This window comes from Nematocida parisii (assembly GCF_000250985.1).
Source record: "Nematocida parisii ERTm1 unplaced genomic scaffold supercont1.1, whole genome shotgun sequence".
NCBI classification, from domain to species: domain Eukaryota; kingdom Fungi; phylum Microsporidia; genus Nematocida; species Nematocida parisii.
Window position 1 is genome coordinate 832991 of NW_013524646.1, and position 19938 is coordinate 852928.

Consider the following 19938-nt stretch of genomic DNA (forward strand, 5'->3'; position numbering starts at 1 on the left):
CTATCTTTATTTACAGTTTCTAACTGTTTATGGAGGTGTAGACATAATCAGGTAATCTAGTTAGACAATTTTTCTGTTCTATCCTTATATAATATATACACGAGTGATGAACTGTATATTAAACTGTCCTCTAGCAATTGGCCCTCTGCCTGCTCCAACCAGAGCTGCTCTTTAAAATGCCTAATTATAACTTGGAATTTTAAATTATTTGGATATAAAAGTTGCAAATCTTAAAAAGGCCAATGCAATGCATTTATAAGCGAAAGGGTATACAGGAGCCTATCACAATGGGCGCCCTAAAAAGAACAGGAAGTGCGTATACGCTGTTCTCTAGTGCAGGCATTCCCATGGATAGAGTGATGCAAACGGCCCAGACGGAGTTTGAAGGGTCAATGTATCTTGTTTCCACCGACGTAACAAAGGAAATAAAAGAGACTACAATTCGAGCGCAGGAAGCTCCGGCTATTTCCAGGCCTGTGAATCGAAAAGTACAGGTGCCTCCGCCGCCAGCAGGCTCTCTAATATTTACGAATCGGGCGTATATTGAGCCATCACACCTGCGATTCTTCAAAGATTATCAGATAGAGGGCGTGCAGTTTATGTTTGAGCGGCTGAGGTCTGCAAATGGTGCTCTTTTAGCTGATGAGATGGGGTTGGGAAAGACTTTCCAGGCGGTTGCCATTGCCAGAATATTCTGCAGGGCCGGCGGGCTTGTCTTGGTTGTTTCTCCATGTTCGCTTGTTGGCGTATGGGAGAAGGAAATAAAAAAATGGGCAGGCTCTCTTCGAGTGTTCAATGGGGCAATAAAGCATCCGAACAAGTACACTGGGTTTGAGAATGTTCTCCTGGTGAGCTATGAGAAGCTTGCCACGCTTGACACAGATAAGTACAAATTTCAGTTAGTAATCTGCGATGAGGCGCACCGGCTAAGAACCAGTACATCGCAGGCTCTACAGGCGCTGAAGAAGATGGGGAGCAAGAAGCTTTTACTGACAGGGACCCCCTTTCAGAACACACTGCAAGAGTATAAAACCCTTCTGGCATTAGTAGATGGGAGAGCAGAGCATGCAAAAGGAATAAAAGAACTGTCAAATATAGCAAACGATGCAGTTCTTAGAAGAAAAATAGAAAGAACAAGTCTTAAACTGCCGCAGAAGGATGAGATTATTTGGATCATAAAGAACAAAGAATATGCAGCGTACAAATCGTTTTATGCCAGCATTGCATCGAAGGCGGGAATTCAAGATATCCAAAGGCTAAGAATTAAAACATGCACCTCGCCAAGTAAATGGAATGTTTTCCTTACGCTTGCTAAGAGTATACTTAAAGAAAGGCACTCACTTGTCATTATTTCCAGATATATTGAAGTGATTAAGAAGGCAGAAAGTTCTATTAAATCACTAGCAGTGAATAGAGAAGTGCCAATTGCACCAAGAGATGTATCCTCATTTCATGGAGAAATGAAGATTACGCAGAGGGAGGAAGCGCTCTCTTCTTTCCAAGCAAGCGGGCAGAAGGTAATTATTCTTTCGGCAAAGTGCGGAGCAGAAGGTCTTACGCTAGTTAAGTCTACTCGCATGATAATAATTGATTCGGATTGGAATCCAGCGAATGACTTGCAGGCCATGGCGCGTATTTGGAGGCTTGGACAGACAATGCCTGTGATAATTCACAGGCTGTTTCTTATGGGAACCATCGAGGAGTATATTTTATTAGTTCAAATGAAGAAGATAGATCTGCAGAAGAAATTAGAAGGGGTCCTTCCTGCAGAAGAGATCGAACAGCGACTGTCGCAGTGTGAAGAAGAGCAGAGTATTCTAGAGCCTTTAGAGACATCGTTGGTTCATAAGTGGCTTAAGTGCGCATGCACTGAAGACTATCCCTTTGTATGCGATGATGGCTACTCGCACAGCCATTCCGATGTAGGATTGATTCTGTCACAGAGGATTAACAGTGCAGAAATAGATAAGTAAATATTTACACCGTATTTATAATTTAGTCTGATATGTGCCAGGGTTTTTATGCTTTCTTGTGATTGCATGGAGCCCTCTTCTAAGCGTGTACATCAGCTGCGCGTATACTATTTTGTTTAGAAGAGTAAGTGTTTCCTGCTCAGAAGCAAACTTTAGTTGGATTTTCCTGTTGTTCGTAAATATTCCCAGCGATGAGTACTTCTGCTGTATTTCTACTGTGCTATTTGATATTTTAACTGTTTCCACAGTTTCCCTGCACCGGAAGAATTTCAAGTATATTCGTACTGTATTTCTTCTGAGGGCAACTCTTATTTCCAGGGAATTATTAGTATTTAAGTGTGTCCAGCCCTCGCCAGTGTTTCTAGACAGAATCTGCACTTTCCATATCATTTATTTTTTCAAAATACAAAACGGTTTAAGCTTTATTAATAAATTAAGATATAATAATTATAAATAGGCCAAGTTGTAATAAACTTTTATTTAAGATAAAGAAAAGCATAGGTTGAACAGAGAAATATTTCGGGCTATACAGCCAAGTTCTGTGCAGATCAAGCTAAAAACTCTGTTCACATCCTCTTATTTCAGCGCTAAGAACGATTCTTATTAGAGCTAGACTCTGAGCTGTTCTTATTGGAGCTTGACTCTGATTTATCACTGCTCTTCTCCGTGCTCTGTGAGTTGTTCTTGGTAGAGCTAGACTCTGATTTACTCTTTGTATTGGTGCTTTCAAACTTGTCACTGCTCTTATCAGTATTTTGTAATTCTTGCGCTTCTTCTTTATTCATTGATTTATAGAATCCAGAACGAGCACCTTCTGCTCCTCCTTTTATCTTTGCAGTTAGCACTTGGAAAAAGTTAGTAACTTTTGTTGTTGCACTTTCTACTTGGCTCTGCGCCTTTTCATGCATTTCCTTCTCATGCTTTGATAGATCTTCATGTTGATTCTCAGATTTATTTATTGATTCATTCTCGGTCTTATTAGATTTACTTTCTGACTTATTTATTGATTCATTCTCGGTATTATTAGATTTGCTTTCTGTATTCTTTCTTTGGTTCTCCATGCAGGAGAAAGTTTCATTCAATTTATACCCGTATATTATTCATTTATTGGCTAGTTTTTCTGGATTATATCACTGATCATTTGGAGCTATTGGGCAATTCCGTAGTATAAAACTTCTCAATTGTTTTCTTAACCTCTGGATACTTTGCTGCCAGCGGGTCATGCCGTACTACCTTTGTTCCTGTCCTATCCACGACAAACATGGTAAAATTCCATTTAATTGCTTTTATGTTAAGCCATCCTGTTTTCTCATAGTTTCTAGTGAGCCAGTCAAATATACCCTTTGAGCTATCAATCACTCTCTTATTAAATACAACTACTCGGCCACCCACAGTTATATTAGCTTTCTTTATTTCCTGCAGTATTTCTTTCGGTGTATTTTTCTCCTGGTTAATTATCTTGCTGAATGCACTTGGAAATAAAAGAACATTAAGATCTTTAAACTCCTCTTGCAGCTTTCTAATTGTTTCAAATCCCTCCTTTGCTAGCCCGCAGGTGCATGCAGTATTTACTATAAGAGATACCTCCCCTTTAAATCTTGTGAAGTCCACTTCACTTCCATCAATTGCCACGTCTTTAATACTGTAAAAGCTAGATGCATTTATTTCTTTGGTCTCTTTGCTGTTCATTCTTAGTGTATATAGTGGAAAAAATAGAGTAATTATAGAAATGCTCAGAATTCGCATGCGCATAATAATTTTTTTTTGGTTAAAACAGTTTATTGTGCGCATAATAATCACTTAAACTTAAATAGTTAAAAATTAAGCAGAAATACTAAACTTATATTCATGCAATGGCCATAAGAAAGGCCCTGGCACATAGCACACTCTAAGTGTCTATAATTAGTATAATCTACATTCAGCCATATAATGAGTATGTACACGCTCTATGTTTAATAATGCTTCATACCCAGAGAATATAATCCGAGCACATAAATTGGCATTTTATTTATTATATGAGTGAGCTGGTATGAAATGTGTCTAAAAATCATGATAAGATTGTTTATAGGCAGCAGATACATTTTAATTAGCATGTAAACATAGAGTACGCAGAGGAAAATACTATTTCAAATAGATTTTGGATTGTATGGGACTACTTTACTAAAAACATCTTGAAATACAGTCTGTTAGTGTTTATATACCACTATATGTAAAGATATTAGGCTATAGAATTGCTTTTCTTTAGACTATCTGTTTTATGCACATGTTTGTATTGCACTATTATATAATAGATAAATAGAAGTTTTATAAAAATGGCCCGAAGTTGAATATGACTCTTTATTAAGCAACGTGTCTTATGCTGTCTTCAGTTTGACAGCAGAATCCCATAATTGCATTTTTAATTGATCTAAAGAACTTTACGAAAGCGTTGGGCTCGTCTTCCTCAGGAATAGACCCAGATGTGTCTCTGTTCATAGACCCCTGTGAGTTTCTTGGTGCACTACCAGACAACGATGATGCAGCAGCACCAGTTGGATTTGAGCCAGTTGTAGGTCCGTTTGATGGCTCTACCGGTTTTCTGGCACCAGGTGCGGCTGGGTTGGTGCTGGCTCCTCCGTTTCCCATAGAAGTAGATCCTGCGGGTCTAGATGAATTGGGTGCATTGCTACTGGATAGCTTTGTTGCCCCTCCTATGCCCATTGCTCCTGCAGCAGCACCAGTTGTGCTGGTTTTGGGAGGAGCACTAGGCATCTTATTTTCACCTGGCTTAGTAGCATTTGAGCCAATTCCTGGTTTTGGGGCATCTGATAGCTTGCTAGACTCTAGCTTTTCCGTTGTTGGCTTAGTAGGCTGTGTTTTAGGCAAAAGCGAGTCTATCTTCTTTTCAGTTGCAGATGATATTCCTGCGCCAGATGCGCTGCCCTTAGAGAGCTTTGAGTCGTCAATCTTTGACTTGTCGTCTACTTTAGACTTGTCGTCAGTCTTTGACTTATCATCGGTCTTTGACTTGTCTTCTGCTTTAGATTTGTCGTCTACTTTAGACTTGTCTTCGGCCTTTGACTTGTCGTCTGCTGGCTTCTTGTTTTCTTCTTTGTTATAGTTTAATTCTCCTCCTTGTATTGGCATGATGGTCTTTGTTTCGATTATATTTATACTTTTTCTCCTTCTTTTATCCCCCGGAAACTAGCAAATCAGTTTATACTTCACCGGCCAATAGAAATTTTTTATTTCTGAATGGAGAAGAAAAACGGATTAGGAGATACCCCTAAAGAAAGGGGCACACATTTTACCGCCCCATTCTATCATCGCGTGGTAGACAACTTTCTGCCTAAAGACATCTTTGATAATGTGGTGAAAGAGGCCAGAAGCAGCGAGTTCTTTAAGAAACACACGGACTTATTTCATTTCTACCAAACAAATGAGCTAAAAAACGACGTACGATTTCAGCCATTTCTTAAATTTCTAAGATTAGGAATGAACACTGATCTTAAGAATATTAATAAAAAGGTGGAGAACGAACAAATGGACTTGTTTTCCTCTGTCTACCGAGCAGGAGACTTTCTTCTTCCGCACGATGATTGTGTGAGTGGCCGTGTTTTGGCGTTTTCTTTTTACTTAAACGATCCCACTACAGAAGATGCCTCCACAGAGTCTATTTTATTAAAGGAGACAGAGCATAGCACAGAGCAAAAGAATGGAGCACTTGTCCTCTATGAGCCTGATGGGCGCACTGTTGCAAAGCGAGTAAAACCTATAGCTAATCGATTAGTGATATTTGAGGTATCTGGTAAGTCATACCACGAGGTTGAAATCATGACTAGTGGTGAAAGACTTGCTTTGACGGGATGGCTAAGAGCCAAAGAGTATAATCCAGAAAGCATCCTTCTAGATTATAAGCCTTTTAGATACTGGGTATTCAATGATAAATGTAGTATGGAAATTTCCAAGCCGAATCAAACTGGCTTAATAGATCTAGGATGCGGCAGTGCAAACTACAGTACTAAGCAGATGGAGAGCACACTCTCTAGCCTTAAGTGGAAGCCCAGACTGAACTGCGTCTACACATCACTAGATGAGCCAGTAGAGGATCCTTCTAGTACAATAACTATACTGCCGATGGAAATCAATCTTATAAAATCTGAAGATATTGTAGATGTACTTGTTGGGAGAATCCCTGAATACGGATATATGCTGCTAAATGATCCATTTAATACAGAGTCTGATGCCCTAGCTATTATATCTCTCTACAGCGGTTCAATTAATATAGTAGACTCTGTCGGCAATGTTGCTTGCGTTATAACCAAGCCTGGTTGTTATATATGGCCAGACAATGGTTCTCTATTCATTCCTCCGCACTCTGCTTCTGGATATATTATAGCATACAGGGTAAATGAGATATGTTATATAGAAAATTTACATAATCCATAAGAGTTTTATTATAAATAAATATATGCACTCATCCTGGCACCTTCACACAACAACCTAGTATAAAAGAGTTTTATTTTTTGTAAGGCATAAATAATATTTTATTTTTAATAAATCATGCATAGCTCACTTTTTTTAATTTTTTCTTTATTGCATCACATGACTGTAGAATTTTATATTTAAAGAATTCTAATTTCTAAATAAAAACTCTTCTTTAAATATATATTTAGTTAAATATTATTAACACTTTATTTCTGGATATATAATCGAATTATAAGAAGTGTTCTTGGGATAAACATAACAGCACCATGCGCTTCGCTTATTAACCAGGAAAGAATCCAATAATATCTCTGGTTTATTGGCTCTACGCGCAATCACTGCAACCAACAATTATTACAGCTATATATAGAATAACAGAGAGAATTTGTGGTGATTTAAATTAAATATTCTAGTGTTGCTGGGGTTGCTATACTGCAAAATAAACAGTACTAATTATTCAATCAACTGGGTTTGTTTCCCACATTACTCCGTGAAATAGGTCATCTATAACATTTGATGGCCTATCCAGAGTAGAGAGTGTGTTATCTATTATTTTGTATGTTGCACCCTCTAGACTCTTTTGCAGGCTTTTTTTAAACAGCTCGTACTCATCTTGTTCTATTTTATTCTGCATAATAACAAGCAGAAGTGATGCACCTTGATTTACATCCCGCACACTCTTTATTTGTCCAATAACAGCAAGCGCGTTTTCGTTTGAAAGCGAGTGGATAAAGTAGACTACGTAGTGCATTCCTGCTATACAGTCCCAGAAAAGGTGTAAATGGTCTGTGTCGTGCATTTCAATTATTGAGGCAGTCCTTCCCTTTGCCCTCAGCTTTTTGTATGATATGCACTCGTTTTTGTACATATAGACAGTCTTAAACCCCGATAGAAAAGGGAAGAAAAACTCGTCCACTACAGTTGTATCTTGGGCCAACCCTGCCTTAAGTATAAGAATAAAGAAGGACTGTCCTTTGTATAACCTAGAAACTATAAATCCCATGCGAAATAAACAAGGAACTGTTTTGTTCCTTTTTCTTTATTTGTTATGGCATGTTGGCAATGCTTCGAATTGTTCTCTATAACCCAAATGTCTGTAAAAATACTTCTAATCTAAATATTTGGCGTATCTAGGAATAATTCTCTGATATTCTTAGTTAAACCTATTTTTGTATGCTTCAGATTTTAGGCCGTTTCTTGTGTAACAAGATAGATATTTGCTTCCTGCCCATCTTCTATACACTCAGTATGGTATACAAATACTCTGTCATTCGCTTTTCTAACTATCAATGGCATTGCAAGTGTCATTGTACTTGCTTTTCTTAAGCATGCAATGCATATTCTATTCTCGTATAATATTTTTACATAATCTACTGCGTCTTCTATTGCTCCTATTGGATTTTCTGTAAAATGCGGCTGTAGTAATAAAATATCTGTTTTTTCTATTTCGATTCTTCCATCTTGGTCTCTAATGTGTGTGTTATTAATTATGTAGTTTCTTTCATCAACTCTTTCTATTTTTACTTCTGGAATCTCCTGCTTTGTTGTTGCTATGGCAATTAGTCTGTTCAACTCAGAAAGAATGTTTTCTAGCTCTATTTTCTGAAGTGGTGTGCACTTAAGAATATTAAGAGTAGATAGAATTCTGAGACAGCATTCATTATGTACACTTATTTGCATATTAATTAATTCTTTTTCTAAAACAAATAATGGCAGAGGTAGCCACGCCAAGACACTTTACAGTAAACTATGCAGAGAAAAGTCTTCGGGATATTGAAACAACCGAATCGATTCTGAATAAAATGAAAAGAATCTCTATATTTAAAGGATCGCACGCTGTAAATCATCTTATGAGCAAGAAGGGGCTGCTTGCTTCAGAGGCTAAAGAAGTTATGTCTATTCTTCTTGACAACCACTATATAGTGCGAGTCCGCCCAGTAGATGACCAGCATATACTTGACATTTCATATGAATTCAATATAAATCACGAGTATATATGGATAAAAGAGGGGTCTAAAACAGCAATGTATCTTCTGAGCATGGCGGTGTTCCTTGCTGCACTGATTCTAGCAATGTTCCCTATATGGCCACGCAGTGTAAAAATGGCAACTGGGTATTTGTTCTATGCTATGATAGGAATTGTTATATTCCTTATTTCTATAACGATTATCCGGGCTGTTATTTATCTTGCTGTCCTTCTGGTATGTAGAAGATCATTCTGGCTTTTCCCAAATCTGTATGCAGAGTGCGGTATACTAGAAAGCTTTGTTCCTCTATATGGGTGGGATGAAGAAATAGACGAGGAACCAGAACTGCAAGAGAAAAAAAACAAATAAACATATGTGATGATTTAGTATGATATATCAATAGATAGCCACATGCAGCGAATAAATTCATGTGTGGCAATAGGTTTGCTGACGTCTTTGCTGGCTTTATTCACATGTTAACTATATACTGGAAATTCTCGAAAATTATGGATGTATATTCATATGGCGTACAAGAGAATTTTTATATGAAAAGAGAGAAGGCAGCAGAGATACTTGGGTGCACTGTAGAAAGCAGCCATGAAGAGATACGCAAGAGGTACAGGCAGCTGTCAATGAAAATGCATCCGGACAGGCCAGGAGGATCAGAAGAGAAGTTTATTCAGCTAAACCAGGCATACGAGCTGCTTACAGAAAAAACCGACTCAGATAGAGATATAATCACAAAAGATATGTTTGAAAGGTTTAGATCTATCTATGAAGGATCGCAGGAAGAGAAAGATGAGCTGATTTCTCTCTATAAAAAGCACAAGGGGCGCATGGCAAAGGTCATTGATGCTCTTTTATTGGGAGAAGATGAGCAGGAAGAGAGGTATAGAAGAATCATTAATGAGCATATAAAAGAGAAGAAGGTGGAGGAGTATCCTGGGTATGCCAAAGCCAAACCTCTTATGGCAAACACAAAGAGGCAGCAGAAAAGAGAGAAAGAAAAAGCTGCAGCAGAACTGCTTGCTAAGGATTTAGAAAAAAGAGCCGAAGAAAGAAAAAATCGGTATAACCAAATGATTGAAAGACTTGAAGAAAAAGTGGCAAATCCTAAAAAAGGCAAAAAGTAGTGGTATAAATAGAATTGCGACTAGTTAAATACATATATTTTGGGTGTTTTAGGACGACTGATCTGTTCTACTTTAGTAGTAAGTGATGATAGATGCCTGTGAGAATTTAATAAATTGGCAGTTTCTATTTGCTTGTGAATTTAAATATTCTAATCTTTTCAAAATTTTGTATTAGCGATCGTGGACATTTCGGGTTAAATGGTGTCTAAAGAAAATATATCCCAAATAGTGGAATGATTTTTGTGGATTAGATTTATTTTAGAGTATATAAAATGCTCTGAGATAATCATGCGGTGTATAGGTAGATAAGTTTAAATGGCTTGAAATAGCCGAGATTAAACATAAATCGCGCGTATTACTCCTATACTAGTGATATTATTAGATGTATACTAATTTATGCTGTCGATCTAACTTATTGCACTTTTTGTTCTTTTAGCAGTTATTATCCAGGCGATGCACTAAAGAGTATTTGAGGGTTGTGGGGAGTTTTAAATACATTGAGTTTGTTTACTATTTTTTTATGATTATTCGAGTCCAAGGAAGAGACAGAACCATGCGAATTGAGGTGGAGCAGGCCACAACAATTGCACAAATAATGGAAGAAGTAAGCAAAAGAGTAAATGCCCCGTGTGTGAACATTTTGCATAATGGAAAGAATATAGAAGGAAGTGTGGGGGATAACAATCTAGAGAATGGAGAAATGCTTACTGCTGAGTATGAGATAGTCAAGCCAGAAGAAGAAGCTCCTTTGCCTGCACAAGCACAAACGCCCAGCGAGCCTTCACAAACACAAAAATCTAGCGAGTGCTCGCATGGCCCCTCTGGAATGTGCAGTAATTGCATGAGCGAGGATTCCTGGGTATCTGAGCAGTTTAAGGAGCGGCGATTTATTTCGCAGGGGGCATACGAAGAGTACCTTGCATCGAAAGAGAAGGTTCTTCTAATTGAAACGCACCTGCCACCTGCCTGTCGAACTCATCGGCCAGAGCACCGGTGCAATAAGTGCATGCCCAAAGAAATATCTTTGGGTCAGCAGCCATTCCGGCCAATAGATCACATTGAAGTACACGACAGAGCTATTATTGAGCAGATTCTTATTGAGCAAAAGGAAAAAAACACACAGTCTGTGCATCTGTTAATAGGAAGATATTCAGAGTACCCAGATGTACCTAAGGGCCGGAAGGCTGAGGTTTTTGCAAGAATCACTCCTACTCAAAAGGGCCTTCTAGATGGATTTATTATTGATCCAAATGATAAAATACTTTTAGGAACGGATGAATCATTAAATAGAGTGCTAAATTTACTGCAGATGGAGATAGTTGGGATGGTTTATACAAGGATCACAAAAGAGCCAATGCCATACATTAGCGCGTTGGAGATAGATTTTATTGCGAATATGCAAAACAGGTTTGCAGAGTGGGCTGCTCAGGAAAGAAAGGGGTCTAAATTTGTGACTTTAATACTTAGCGGCACGCCCACATCATCAGAAATTGTTGAGTGCATGGTCACTCATCTGGGCATGGAGTTGTCCCTAGATGGAGTTCTACATGCGTCGGTTAATCGGCAAGAAATGTCTGCCAAGTCCGTAGATATGATATGGAGGGACAAAGAAGGGTCACACACTGGAAGTAGAATACCTGTTGAGTATTTGGCGGTGCGGCCAACACACGGTCTTACGCAGAACAAAAGTGTTTTCTACATAAAGACAGAGAAAACGCCGTTTAAGCGAGGTATGGGAGTAAGCAAGCTGAAAAAACACTTTCAACGACGGTTGTCTGATGACTCTGTATGCTTAATTAGCCTAGCTGCTGTTTCAGACATAGAAGTGCTCTTAGAGCTGGCAGATATGAACATTCTTTCTGATGAGCTTATAGAGTGTGTGGTAAACAAGGACACAGAGCGGTTTAAAGACTGTGTTCTAAATGGAAGACTAGAAGAGCTTGTAGATATTGCAAAGGAGTGCAAAGAAAGCAGTTCCTGGACGTGCAATGTATGTACACTAGTGAATGCACCTACTCGAACACTCTGCGATGCCTGTGGGTTTGAGAAGGGGGCCTACTAATGACTGTTGTACCATTCAGCGATAAAAATAGAAGATACTGTGTAGGCAGAAAGTAATAAAAGTTAAATAAAAATACAAAATAAATAATAAGATTTAATGTGTTTATTCTCTGAATCTTCTACATAATTATACGGCATGTGTTTATCTTAGTATTGAGAATTTTATGCTATTTCTAGCAAATCTCTAATAAAAATTGATGTACTTTAATATATTTCATAGCTCAGATTGTTTAAACTCTTCTGTTCTTTTTTCTGCATTTATTAAGATGTGCCCACTTATATTGTTCCTGTTTATATGTTAGTCCTCTGTTGGGGTGTTTTGGGTTATTGTTCGTATATTTTAATAAAAGGCAGTTTATTATAATTAGAATAGAAAATTAAACATAAAGTATTTACATTTCTATGTAAAAAGTACATATTTATTTTTTTGAGGCATACTAAAAGAATAAAAATACAAAAATATATTAAAACAAATCGTACAGACTTTCTAAGACAAATACATTGTATTTATTAAGTAGAAAAGAAAACAGAATAAACCCAGAGAAATATGCACGTAGAAAACAAGGCAATTAACAAAATTATTATGATAAAATAAGGAATATAGTGGTGTAAATAAGAGAACTTCTAATTATAAAGCAATAACAATAGAAAGAAAAATTGATGTAAAGAAAAGATGTAAATAGGAAATGGGAAAAAAAGCACTGAAACGGCCATAGAATGGATGTACATTCGGGCGTGTTTTAACTATTCATACTATAAAATTATAATATGTTTGGGAATTTTATTAACAGGATGCTTACATTTATCATCGAAGATTTGCTGTGATCTGAATCAAGCTTGTTTCATACATGTTTAGTATGTGGTAGAAGTTTTGATTGTCTTCTTTATTATCATACCGGCATAGGTCATCTTTCATGGACTTAAGCGCATTTACTATGTTTAATATGGATTCTAACGAGGCTGGCAAGGTACAGTGTAAAATAATATTTTGGTTAAAGTTGATTAGATTATAGCAATCTTTTATAATAAAATTAAACCAATCTTTGTTTTGGCATGCTATACCAATAACTTCCAATAAGAACGTGTTGATAAAGCACACTGTTTCGGCCTTCTTTAAATAGCACATTTTTGAGTTTTTTACAGAATTAATAATTGAAAGAATGTATTCTATACTCAAACCCCTCTTTGTTAAACAATTAAGTAGTCTAAATTGAGTTTTGGATGGGATATACCACAAAACAATGCTTAATCCACCTAGAGTGCAGTCTTCGCACATGACTATATAGGCATTTATAATTTTCTGAAGAAGAAATGGTAAATCGATGTTTGTTATATAGGTGAACACCTCTATTACCTCAAACTCTGAAAATATTTTTTTGTTAAGTGTCTGGTAGCTAGTATGTATATCTGGAAGGTAGCTTTTGTACTCTTCAAATAGTTTAAGAAGAGTAAATACTCTTAGTTCAAGATGCTCATTTCCAAATAGTATGTTTTCTAGAAGATTCGAAAGGAATATAATAAGAGAGTGGCCAGAATTTAGGCGCAATATCACAGCATGTATCAATAATTGCCGGGCCAGATTTAGGCTATAGATAGGGTCGTAGAGCTGGGGATCAAGAAGGAATGTATTAGGGGTTATCTCTTTATACGTATAAAAATTCATTGCTGGCAATTCTTTAATGCGCTCAAGCAAAGTCTCTGTAGTGTGCGTGCATTGGTTCATTACAAAGCAGCTATAATGGCCAAGTAGACAATCAAACATTACATTATAACTAGAAAACAATATAATAGAGTTTAAAATCCTCTTATCATTGCTTGATAGAGAAGTGTCTTCTGATGCCTCAAATGATGCCTGTGTATGATAAAGCACAGATGTGACTGTGCCTATGCACTGAATGTATGGCATCTGAACAATAATTCTTAGGGTTTTATAAATCTCATTATATTTATATCCTATTCGTATAAACCCAAACATATCACATCGGTTTTCTTTTACGCTGCAGTATGTTATACATGCGCTTGGCAGAGTTATGTTTTTATTTACTGAGAGTGCTTTGAACAAATTCTGTATGTAACCAAGCACGCGTTCGCATAGTTTCTGGCTATAGTCTTTCCCCCTACTTTCTGCCCATTTTTGTAGCGCATCTATTTTTTTCTTTTCTTGCTTATATATACCAGCAATCTCTGTAATGACTCGGAGAATATTTAATAGGCCTGGCTCTATTTGGTTTCTATTTGGTCTGATATAGAATATGTCTTTGTTGTTTAGATCTGCAACTACTTTATTCCAATCAGAGTGCACTGCATAAGATGTTCTCTCAAACATGTACTTATACTTATCAAAAAAGCTCTTTAGGTCAGAAGACGCGTGCTTCATGTGTTTTGTTGTATAGATCTGCCTATTCTGATCATATGCAAAGCAGCAAAATAGCGAAAGTATAATTGTCTCTGTGCTATTAATAAACTCAGGAAGCCTATAAACAGCAGAGTTCAGATTAAAAGGCATACTTTCTTTTACATTTATATCAAGAGAGTCCAATACTATGCGCCTTAAACTTTTTAAACTTCTGATATGGCATTTTGGACTCTTGATTGCTTGTGGATGCAGGCTCTCTGAAAAAGGGAGCGTCTTGTTTTTTCTAATCACTTTATTGATTTGGCATAAATAGCCAAAATAGTTGCGCTCATTATTTCGAAGTCTAGCTAGAATAAAATACTCACAAAACACATTTTTAGCATGGTTATCATAAGTGTATTCTATATTCTCTATATACTCACATAGAAGGGCAAACGTTGCATGGCAAAAACAAATAGCATCTTGGGCTGTGGTAATATATTCATAGATGTATGTATGTATAAGAAATTTTGGACTGCTCAAAAAATCACCTGTATCAAAATTAAATTCTGGTATAATTGCTCCCATCCTTGGCCGTATAAGCCCTTTAAATTGTAGGATTGTATTGTTTTTATTCTTTATAAAAAAATTAATTACATTCATTGCCTCTTCATATTTTGTTGCTTTTTTACAGTTCTCTTTATTACCTGGGCGCTTTCCAGAGCTGTCTTCTAATATACTCATGTTAATTCTAAAGTGCTCGCCGCCGGTATCAAGTCTTTTTAAAATCAGATTTACTTGGTCTTTGACATATTCAAATATCAACGGCACTTCTATTCCCTCAGAAAGCAGTAATAAAGATGCAAAAAGTTTATACCTTTGCTCTGACGTTAATTTGCTACTAATTAGCATATAAAACGAGTCTTCTTTATGCGTGAATATGGATAGATGGCCATCCAATGATGGAAACAGCTGCAAAAGGACTGTGTGATATTCTTTTATATATAAAAACTTACTATCCTGATTTGTTAAAAAATCTGGCGCATCTTTCCCATGATAAAAAGAATCTAAAGACATATAAAAGGGTGTATTTTCCTGCACTGGCTTATTATTTTTTATTCCGGGCGAACAAAACCGCATATTATACATTAATCTGCTCGTTTTTATTAAGTATGCCAGCATTGGACTCAATACACTTTTTTGTTTTATACACAGCTGCCCGCCGTCTTTATCATCAATTATATGGTCTTTTACCAATTTTAACTCACTCATTTTCCATCTTGTTTCAATTTCGGGTTTCTTGTGTTTCTTCATAAAGCAAAATAATTTTATTTCAAGACCTGCGCTTTAATATTTCTTCATAATAAATGAATCTTTTAGATTCAATTGCAATAAAACCTTAGCTTCATCTGGGTGATATCTTAAGTCACTTTATACCATATAATTAACCCGTAAAAAAATATAATTCTCTAAAATAAAAAATATTCTAAATTTAGTAGGGACTGCTTAAAATATCTATAAAAATAACATATTTTGAAAACCATGAATTTATTTGTATAAAAGGCAAGCTACACATAGTATGCAATGCCGCTGGGTATGTTTAAGTGGTGCCTTTATAGGGTGCTTTTCTCTTTTGCTTGAATAATAAAGCTTTCCATTCTATTTATGTTTATGTCTATTATTAAATAGAACTGAATAAGCTCGTGCATGTCATCTCCCACATTACGAATTGTTTCATAGGCCAAGTCAACGCTCTGAGACGAGCTTTCTTCTAGCTCACTGAGATCTAGTATATTTTCCATGGAAGTTAATGTGCTGCGCAGCTCGCTTAGGATTTCTTTTATTTCACTTGTTGGACTCTGTGAGAACATTTCTAGAAGATCCCAGGAGTTTTTAATGCTTTCTGGAATTGCGCTAAAGTGACCTTCTGTTTTTGTTTGATTAAATCTCTTCATTAGATCTATAATGTGAGAATGCATGGCATCTATTCGGGTGTCTGTGTATCTGTTTATGACTTCTTTATACTCTTCTAAATCAGCTTCTATTTGCCTTTCTACGGCCAGAGAGGCATTAAAGTATCCGAACAACAAAATGCTAATTATTATAACTACGTGTCGTATATTTTCGGGGTTCATACACACTAAATATTTTCTTTGTATATACTTCCCCTATTCACTCCTTGCCTTTATCATTTTGCCACTGGCTCCTGTGTCCAATTAAATTTATTTACCAGAAAGGAGAATTTAATTTCGGGTTACTGCACTTGTTGCATTTAAAAATTATTTACAAATAATATGGAATAGCAGATTTATTGCACCTATATTATCATTTTTATCTTAAAAACATCTTTAACATTTACATCCTTTGGGCAGTACGGGCACTTAAAAATTACTCCTTTGAATGAAGCAATCTTCTCAACTGCCTTCACACTTATTATGTGGCCACAGGTAAGAACGCATGGCGTGTTATCAAAAGAGCACTCAGTTCGAAGAATTGGGCAGAAAAACGTCGAGTGGAAAGAAAGAATGTATGGAACTGCCGACTCAACCTCTATTTCAGTATCATACGGAGTTACATTTATCATCTCCATTTTTTTACCAATGTAGTAGAATGTTTCTAAGGTTATTGCATTCTTTGTTGGCATTGTCCTTTTTGCATGAACCAATCTTTTAACCTCACTATGATGTGTGGGAATGACCAGCAGGCTTAGTATGCTTTTTATTTCTTCATACTGCACTGTCTGTTTTGAGTATACATGGCCTACCTGCCCATCAAAGTACAGAATGGTTCCGTTCTCTTCTATGAACCACTTTTTAATCTCAATAATGGACTGCTGATAAATATCCTTTTTCTGGGCATTCCAGGTACTCCACTTATTCATTTCTTTCAATGCACCCTCCACAATTGTGTAGAGCTTTGTAATTGGATCTATCGGTGCTTCTACTTCTCTATGCGAGTTAATTATTTGTTTACATTTTTTCTTTATGTCTGTTATATGCTTGTATTTTAGAGACTTCTTTGTAATGACACATGGTGCAATGGCACCCAGCTCATCCATCCATGGATTGTATATTTGAGGGATACTTACAGCTTCTTTTGGACTCTCAACAGGGTACATCTCGCTAAACTCTTCTAATAAAATGCGAGCAGTATCTACGTCATTCTGGCCGCACAGGTATTCCACAATCAATACGTATATATACGGATCTTCTACAGCAATAACATCTGATGGTGGGACTGGGAGAGAGGCTTTTTCGCTTTTTAGTGCTGCGGTAGATATTGGTACTAGATTGTCCAACACCACCTGTCTGGCCTGCTCAGGGTCAAACTTCTCCCTTTCCTCACATTGTTTTAGATATTGTTTTAGTTTTATAGATAATTGCCTTATATACTGAGATGCCTGCATAAAAAATAAACAAAGAAATTATATATGACAGACAGGCTTCCAAATACAGTGAATATAATTAAAAAACTTACAGAACTACTGCCAAGCTTATCTGAAGCTGAGGCCGAGGCAGCTAGATATCAAATTGAACAATTAAAAGACTCAAACCCATTCCTTTCAGGGAAACAGACAGAATCACAGAGCATTCTGGAGTGCTGGGAGACAAGAGATATATCCAGAGCAAAAGTAATTATGCAAAGAATAACACAGGATAGAAGGCTTTTAGAGGGATACAATGTCATTCTGCAGGATAAAGACACGCCAGAAATAGAGCAAACAGTGGATAAAATACAAAGAGTTTTGTACTTCTTAGAAAGAGAGATTCTGCTAATAAAAAGGCTATTGTCAGATGCATTTGTAACAGACAAGAATTACAATCCAAATATTATAGGAGAGAGCAGTGAGTTAATAGAATCGTTTAAGATAAAGAAATATTCTGGAAAAGCACACTTGTCAATTGTTGGTATAAATGACAGAAATCCATTACACAAAGGAATATCCATTATGATATACACAGATGACGTGCTAGTAGGAGAGATCGCACAGCGAGAAATAGAAGAAAGTAAATCAATAAGCATTGATTTCAAGAATATATACAGAATGGAAATTGTTGTAAAGACTCAAGATGATGTGATTATAGGAAATATATTCTTTCCCATAGAAGACCTAGCAGATGCAGAGGATATAGGCGTAAAGAACTTTTACTACAGTATTAAAGATAAAAGCACTCTATCAATTTCGTTTGGAAAGTGTATTTTAGAGTCAAATACAATACACCGAGCACTAGAAAATGTGCTGACTAAAAGGGTAGCAGAGCATCTTCTAAGAAAGATAGAAAGCATTTCTGTGTATCGCTGTGGTGTGTGTGGGAGCAATGAAGAAACCAGTGATGTAGAACTATATTACAGGTGCGATATGTGCAAGTTTACCTGCCATATGAAGTGTACGCATTTAATTTTCTTCGTGTGCAATGAGTTCAAGAAAAAGGAAGAGATGGAATCAGAGAAGAAGGAGCTAGAAGAGAAATTACAAAAAATAAAACAGGAGCGGATAAGAATTATTTCTGCTGCAATTGAAATAAAAGAAAAGCCAAAAAAGTCCGGGCATTCATCAGACAAGGCAAATAAAAAGAAGAAGAATAAAAATCATAATACAGAATCCGAAGAAGAGGAAAGCACAGAAAATTCCTCAATGGAGTGCTCAAGCAGCGATGAAGAGCCAGAGGTCTGCCCCACTAAGCGTTATAGTGTAGAGCACTCTGTTCAGCAGGAGAAAATGCTTGGTGCAACTTGGTGCTGTCACTGCGGCGAGCGGATAGGTATGCTTGCCATGGCCTTGGTGTGCAGCGTGTGCGAGAATACCTACCATACTTCCTGTAGAAAAATGCTATTTCATTCGTGTGGAATAACACTGGACCTCCTGATCGGGTTAATATCATATATGCCAAAGCGGCACAAGAAAAAGTCTGAAAAAATATCTCTTGATCAGTTTAAATTTATATCTCCTGTGTGTGTGGAAGGGTTTGCAAAGGTTTATCTCTGCGAATGGAATGGCAAACCAGTGGGGCTTAAAGCAATTAAGAAGAAGACAATAATAGACAAAAATTGCCAAAACTTAGTTGAGACACAGCGGACCTGCTTGGAAATTGCAAAAGCATCAAAAAACCCGTTTCTTCTACATATAAAGGGGTATTTCCAGACAAAAACCTACGTATTTTTCATAACTGAATTTGTACCTGGCGGTGATCTGTACTTCCACTTACAGAATCGCACAATATCTGCAAATGAAATTCAGATGATTCTGGCAGGGCTAGTGCTGGCGATAGAGTGGCTGCATTCAGAAAACATTATATATAGGGATCTTAGACTGGAGAATGTAATGTTCTCTGAAAATGGGTATATAAAGCTAACAAACCTGAGTCTCTGCTCGATTGGTGCGCATAATGGGATAGCGCATACATTGTGTGGAAGTATTCCTACAATTGCACCCGAAATGATTGATGAGCACTATACGTGTGCAGTTGACTGGTGGAGTCTTGGAGTGCTAGCATACCAGCTTATTCTTAAGTCGCCGCCCTTTTCTGGAGCAAGTCTTAAGAAAATAAAGAATGCAATCCAAAATGAACCGCCTGCTAGCATTGAACTTATTTCAGAGCCTGCTAGGTCATTTATTCTGGGCTTGCTAGAAAAAGACCCAGAAAAGCGGCTTGGTGCACACTCCAGCGCAGACATTAAAAACCATGAGTACTTCAAAAACATTGACTGGGAAGAAATGGAAAAGCAAAAGCTGCCGGTTGAATGGGTGCCTAAGTTAGATAATAGTATGTGCTCAAACTTTGACAGTGCAGTCACCAGCCAAGATCCTGAGCTGAGCCCTGGTGAAGAAGTAGACTCTGCAATGGACATGTACTTTGAGAACTTCTAATGCGAATAAAAATCTTCTATTATATGTTGTACAAATACAATTAAATTTCGGAATATACAGCAATTGATTTAAATATTTTTTAAATAAATTTATTACTACTACTAGAAGAATTCAGTATATTCACATTTTATTTATG

At 36.8% G+C, this 19938-nt stretch overlaps 15 protein-coding genes across 15 annotated transcripts; 6 read left to right on the top strand and 9 right to left on the bottom strand.

The window, feature by feature from the left end:
- The first annotated feature begins 236 nt into the window (after positions 1-236).
- Positions 237-1998, top strand: NEPG_00582 (uncharacterized protein). The gene has a single exon (XM_013202959.1). The coding sequence runs from the start codon at positions 243-245 to the stop codon at positions 1971-1973; it is 1731 nt and encodes a 576-aa protein (XP_013058413.1). The 5' UTR covers positions 237-242; the 3' UTR covers positions 1974-1998.
- On the bottom strand, positions 1989-2363 carry NEPG_00583 (uncharacterized protein; the record flags this gene model as incomplete). Its single annotated transcript, XM_013202960.1, has 1 exon — positions 1989-2363. One exon carries the CDS (start codon positions 2361-2363, stop codon positions 1989-1991), a length of 375 nt encoding a protein of 124 aa, XP_013058414.1.
- A 127-nt stretch (positions 2364-2490) lies between these two features.
- On the bottom strand, positions 2491-3034 carry NEPG_00584 (uncharacterized protein; the record flags this gene model as incomplete). The annotated part of the gene is made up of 1 exon (XM_013202961.1): positions 2491-3034. The coding sequence occupies one exon, from the start codon at positions 3032-3034 to the stop codon at positions 2561-2563; it is 474 nt and encodes a 157-aa protein (XP_013058415.1). The 3' UTR covers positions 2491-2560.
- Positions 3035-3110: 76 nt separating this feature from the next.
- Positions 3111-3719, bottom strand: NEPG_00585 (uncharacterized protein; the record flags this gene model as incomplete). Its single annotated transcript, XM_013202962.1, has 1 exon — positions 3111-3719. The coding sequence occupies one exon, from the start codon at positions 3717-3719 to the stop codon at positions 3111-3113; it is 609 nt and encodes a 202-aa protein (XP_013058416.1).
- A 586-nt stretch (positions 3720-4305) lies between these two features.
- Positions 4306-5099, bottom strand: NEPG_00586 (uncharacterized protein; the record flags this gene model as incomplete). The annotated part of the gene is made up of 1 exon (XM_013202963.1): positions 4306-5099. One exon carries the CDS (start codon positions 5097-5099, stop codon positions 4314-4316), a length of 786 nt encoding a protein of 261 aa, XP_013058417.1. The 3' UTR covers positions 4306-4313.
- Positions 5100-5207: 108 nt separating this feature from the next.
- NEPG_00587 (uncharacterized protein) lies at positions 5208-6482 on the top strand (the record flags this gene model as incomplete). Its single annotated transcript, XM_013202964.1, has 1 exon — positions 5208-6482. The coding sequence occupies one exon, from the start codon at positions 5208-5210 to the stop codon at positions 6399-6401; it is 1194 nt and encodes a 397-aa protein (XP_013058418.1). The 3' UTR covers positions 6402-6482.
- A 412-nt stretch (positions 6483-6894) lies between these two features.
- On the bottom strand, positions 6895-7440 carry NEPG_00588 (uncharacterized protein; the record flags this gene model as incomplete). Its single annotated transcript, XM_013202965.1, has 1 exon — positions 6895-7440. The coding sequence occupies one exon, from the start codon at positions 7438-7440 to the stop codon at positions 6895-6897; it is 546 nt and encodes a 181-aa protein (XP_013058419.1).
- Positions 7441-7622: 182 nt separating this feature from the next.
- On the bottom strand, positions 7623-8117 carry NEPG_00589 (uncharacterized protein; the record flags this gene model as incomplete). The annotated part of the gene is made up of 1 exon (XM_013202966.1): positions 7623-8117. The coding sequence occupies one exon, from the start codon at positions 8115-8117 to the stop codon at positions 7623-7625; it is 495 nt and encodes a 164-aa protein (XP_013058420.1).
- A 29-nt stretch (positions 8118-8146) lies between these two features.
- NEPG_00590 (uncharacterized protein) lies at positions 8147-8785 on the top strand (the record flags this gene model as incomplete). The annotated part of the gene is made up of 1 exon (XM_013202967.1): positions 8147-8785. The coding sequence occupies one exon, from the start codon at positions 8147-8149 to the stop codon at positions 8771-8773; it is 627 nt and encodes a 208-aa protein (XP_013058421.1). The 3' UTR covers positions 8774-8785.
- On the top strand, positions 8785-9634 carry NEPG_00591 (uncharacterized protein). Its single transcript, XM_013202968.1, has one exon. It carries the CDS (start codon positions 8833-8835, stop codon positions 9535-9537), a length of 705 nt encoding a protein of 234 aa, XP_013058422.1. The 5' UTR covers positions 8785-8832; the 3' UTR covers positions 9538-9634.
- Positions 9635-10057: 423 nt separating this feature from the next.
- NEPG_00592 (uncharacterized protein) lies at positions 10058-11670 on the top strand (the record flags this gene model as incomplete). The annotated part of the gene is made up of 1 exon (XM_013202969.1): positions 10058-11670. The coding sequence occupies one exon, from the start codon at positions 10058-10060 to the stop codon at positions 11597-11599; it is 1542 nt and encodes a 513-aa protein (XP_013058423.1). The 3' UTR covers positions 11600-11670.
- A 699-nt stretch (positions 11671-12369) lies between these two features.
- NEPG_00593 (uncharacterized protein) lies at positions 12370-15382 on the bottom strand. Its single transcript, XM_013202970.1, has one exon. The coding sequence runs from the start codon at positions 15245-15247 to the stop codon at positions 12404-12406; it is 2844 nt and encodes a 947-aa protein (XP_013058424.1). The 5' UTR covers positions 15248-15382; the 3' UTR covers positions 12370-12403.
- A 96-nt stretch (positions 15383-15478) lies between these two features.
- On the bottom strand, positions 15479-16068 carry NEPG_00594 (uncharacterized protein; the record flags this gene model as incomplete). Its single annotated transcript, XM_013202971.1, has 1 exon — positions 15479-16068. One exon carries the CDS (start codon positions 16066-16068, stop codon positions 15547-15549), a length of 522 nt encoding a protein of 173 aa, XP_013058425.1. The 3' UTR covers positions 15479-15546.
- Positions 16069-16184: 116 nt separating this feature from the next.
- NEPG_00595 (uncharacterized protein) lies at positions 16185-17339 on the bottom strand (the record flags this gene model as incomplete). Its single annotated transcript, XM_013202972.1, has 1 exon — positions 16185-17339. The coding sequence occupies one exon, from the start codon at positions 17337-17339 to the stop codon at positions 16251-16253; it is 1089 nt and encodes a 362-aa protein (XP_013058426.1). The 3' UTR covers positions 16185-16250.
- Positions 17340-17363: 24 nt separating this feature from the next.
- Positions 17364-19809, top strand: NEPG_00596 (AGC/PKC protein kinase; the record flags this gene model as incomplete). Its single annotated transcript, XM_013202973.1, has 1 exon — positions 17364-19809. One exon carries the CDS (start codon positions 17364-17366, stop codon positions 19800-19802), a length of 2439 nt encoding a protein of 812 aa, XP_013058427.1. The 3' UTR covers positions 19803-19809.
- Between the last annotated feature and the right edge of the window lie 129 nt (positions 19810-19938).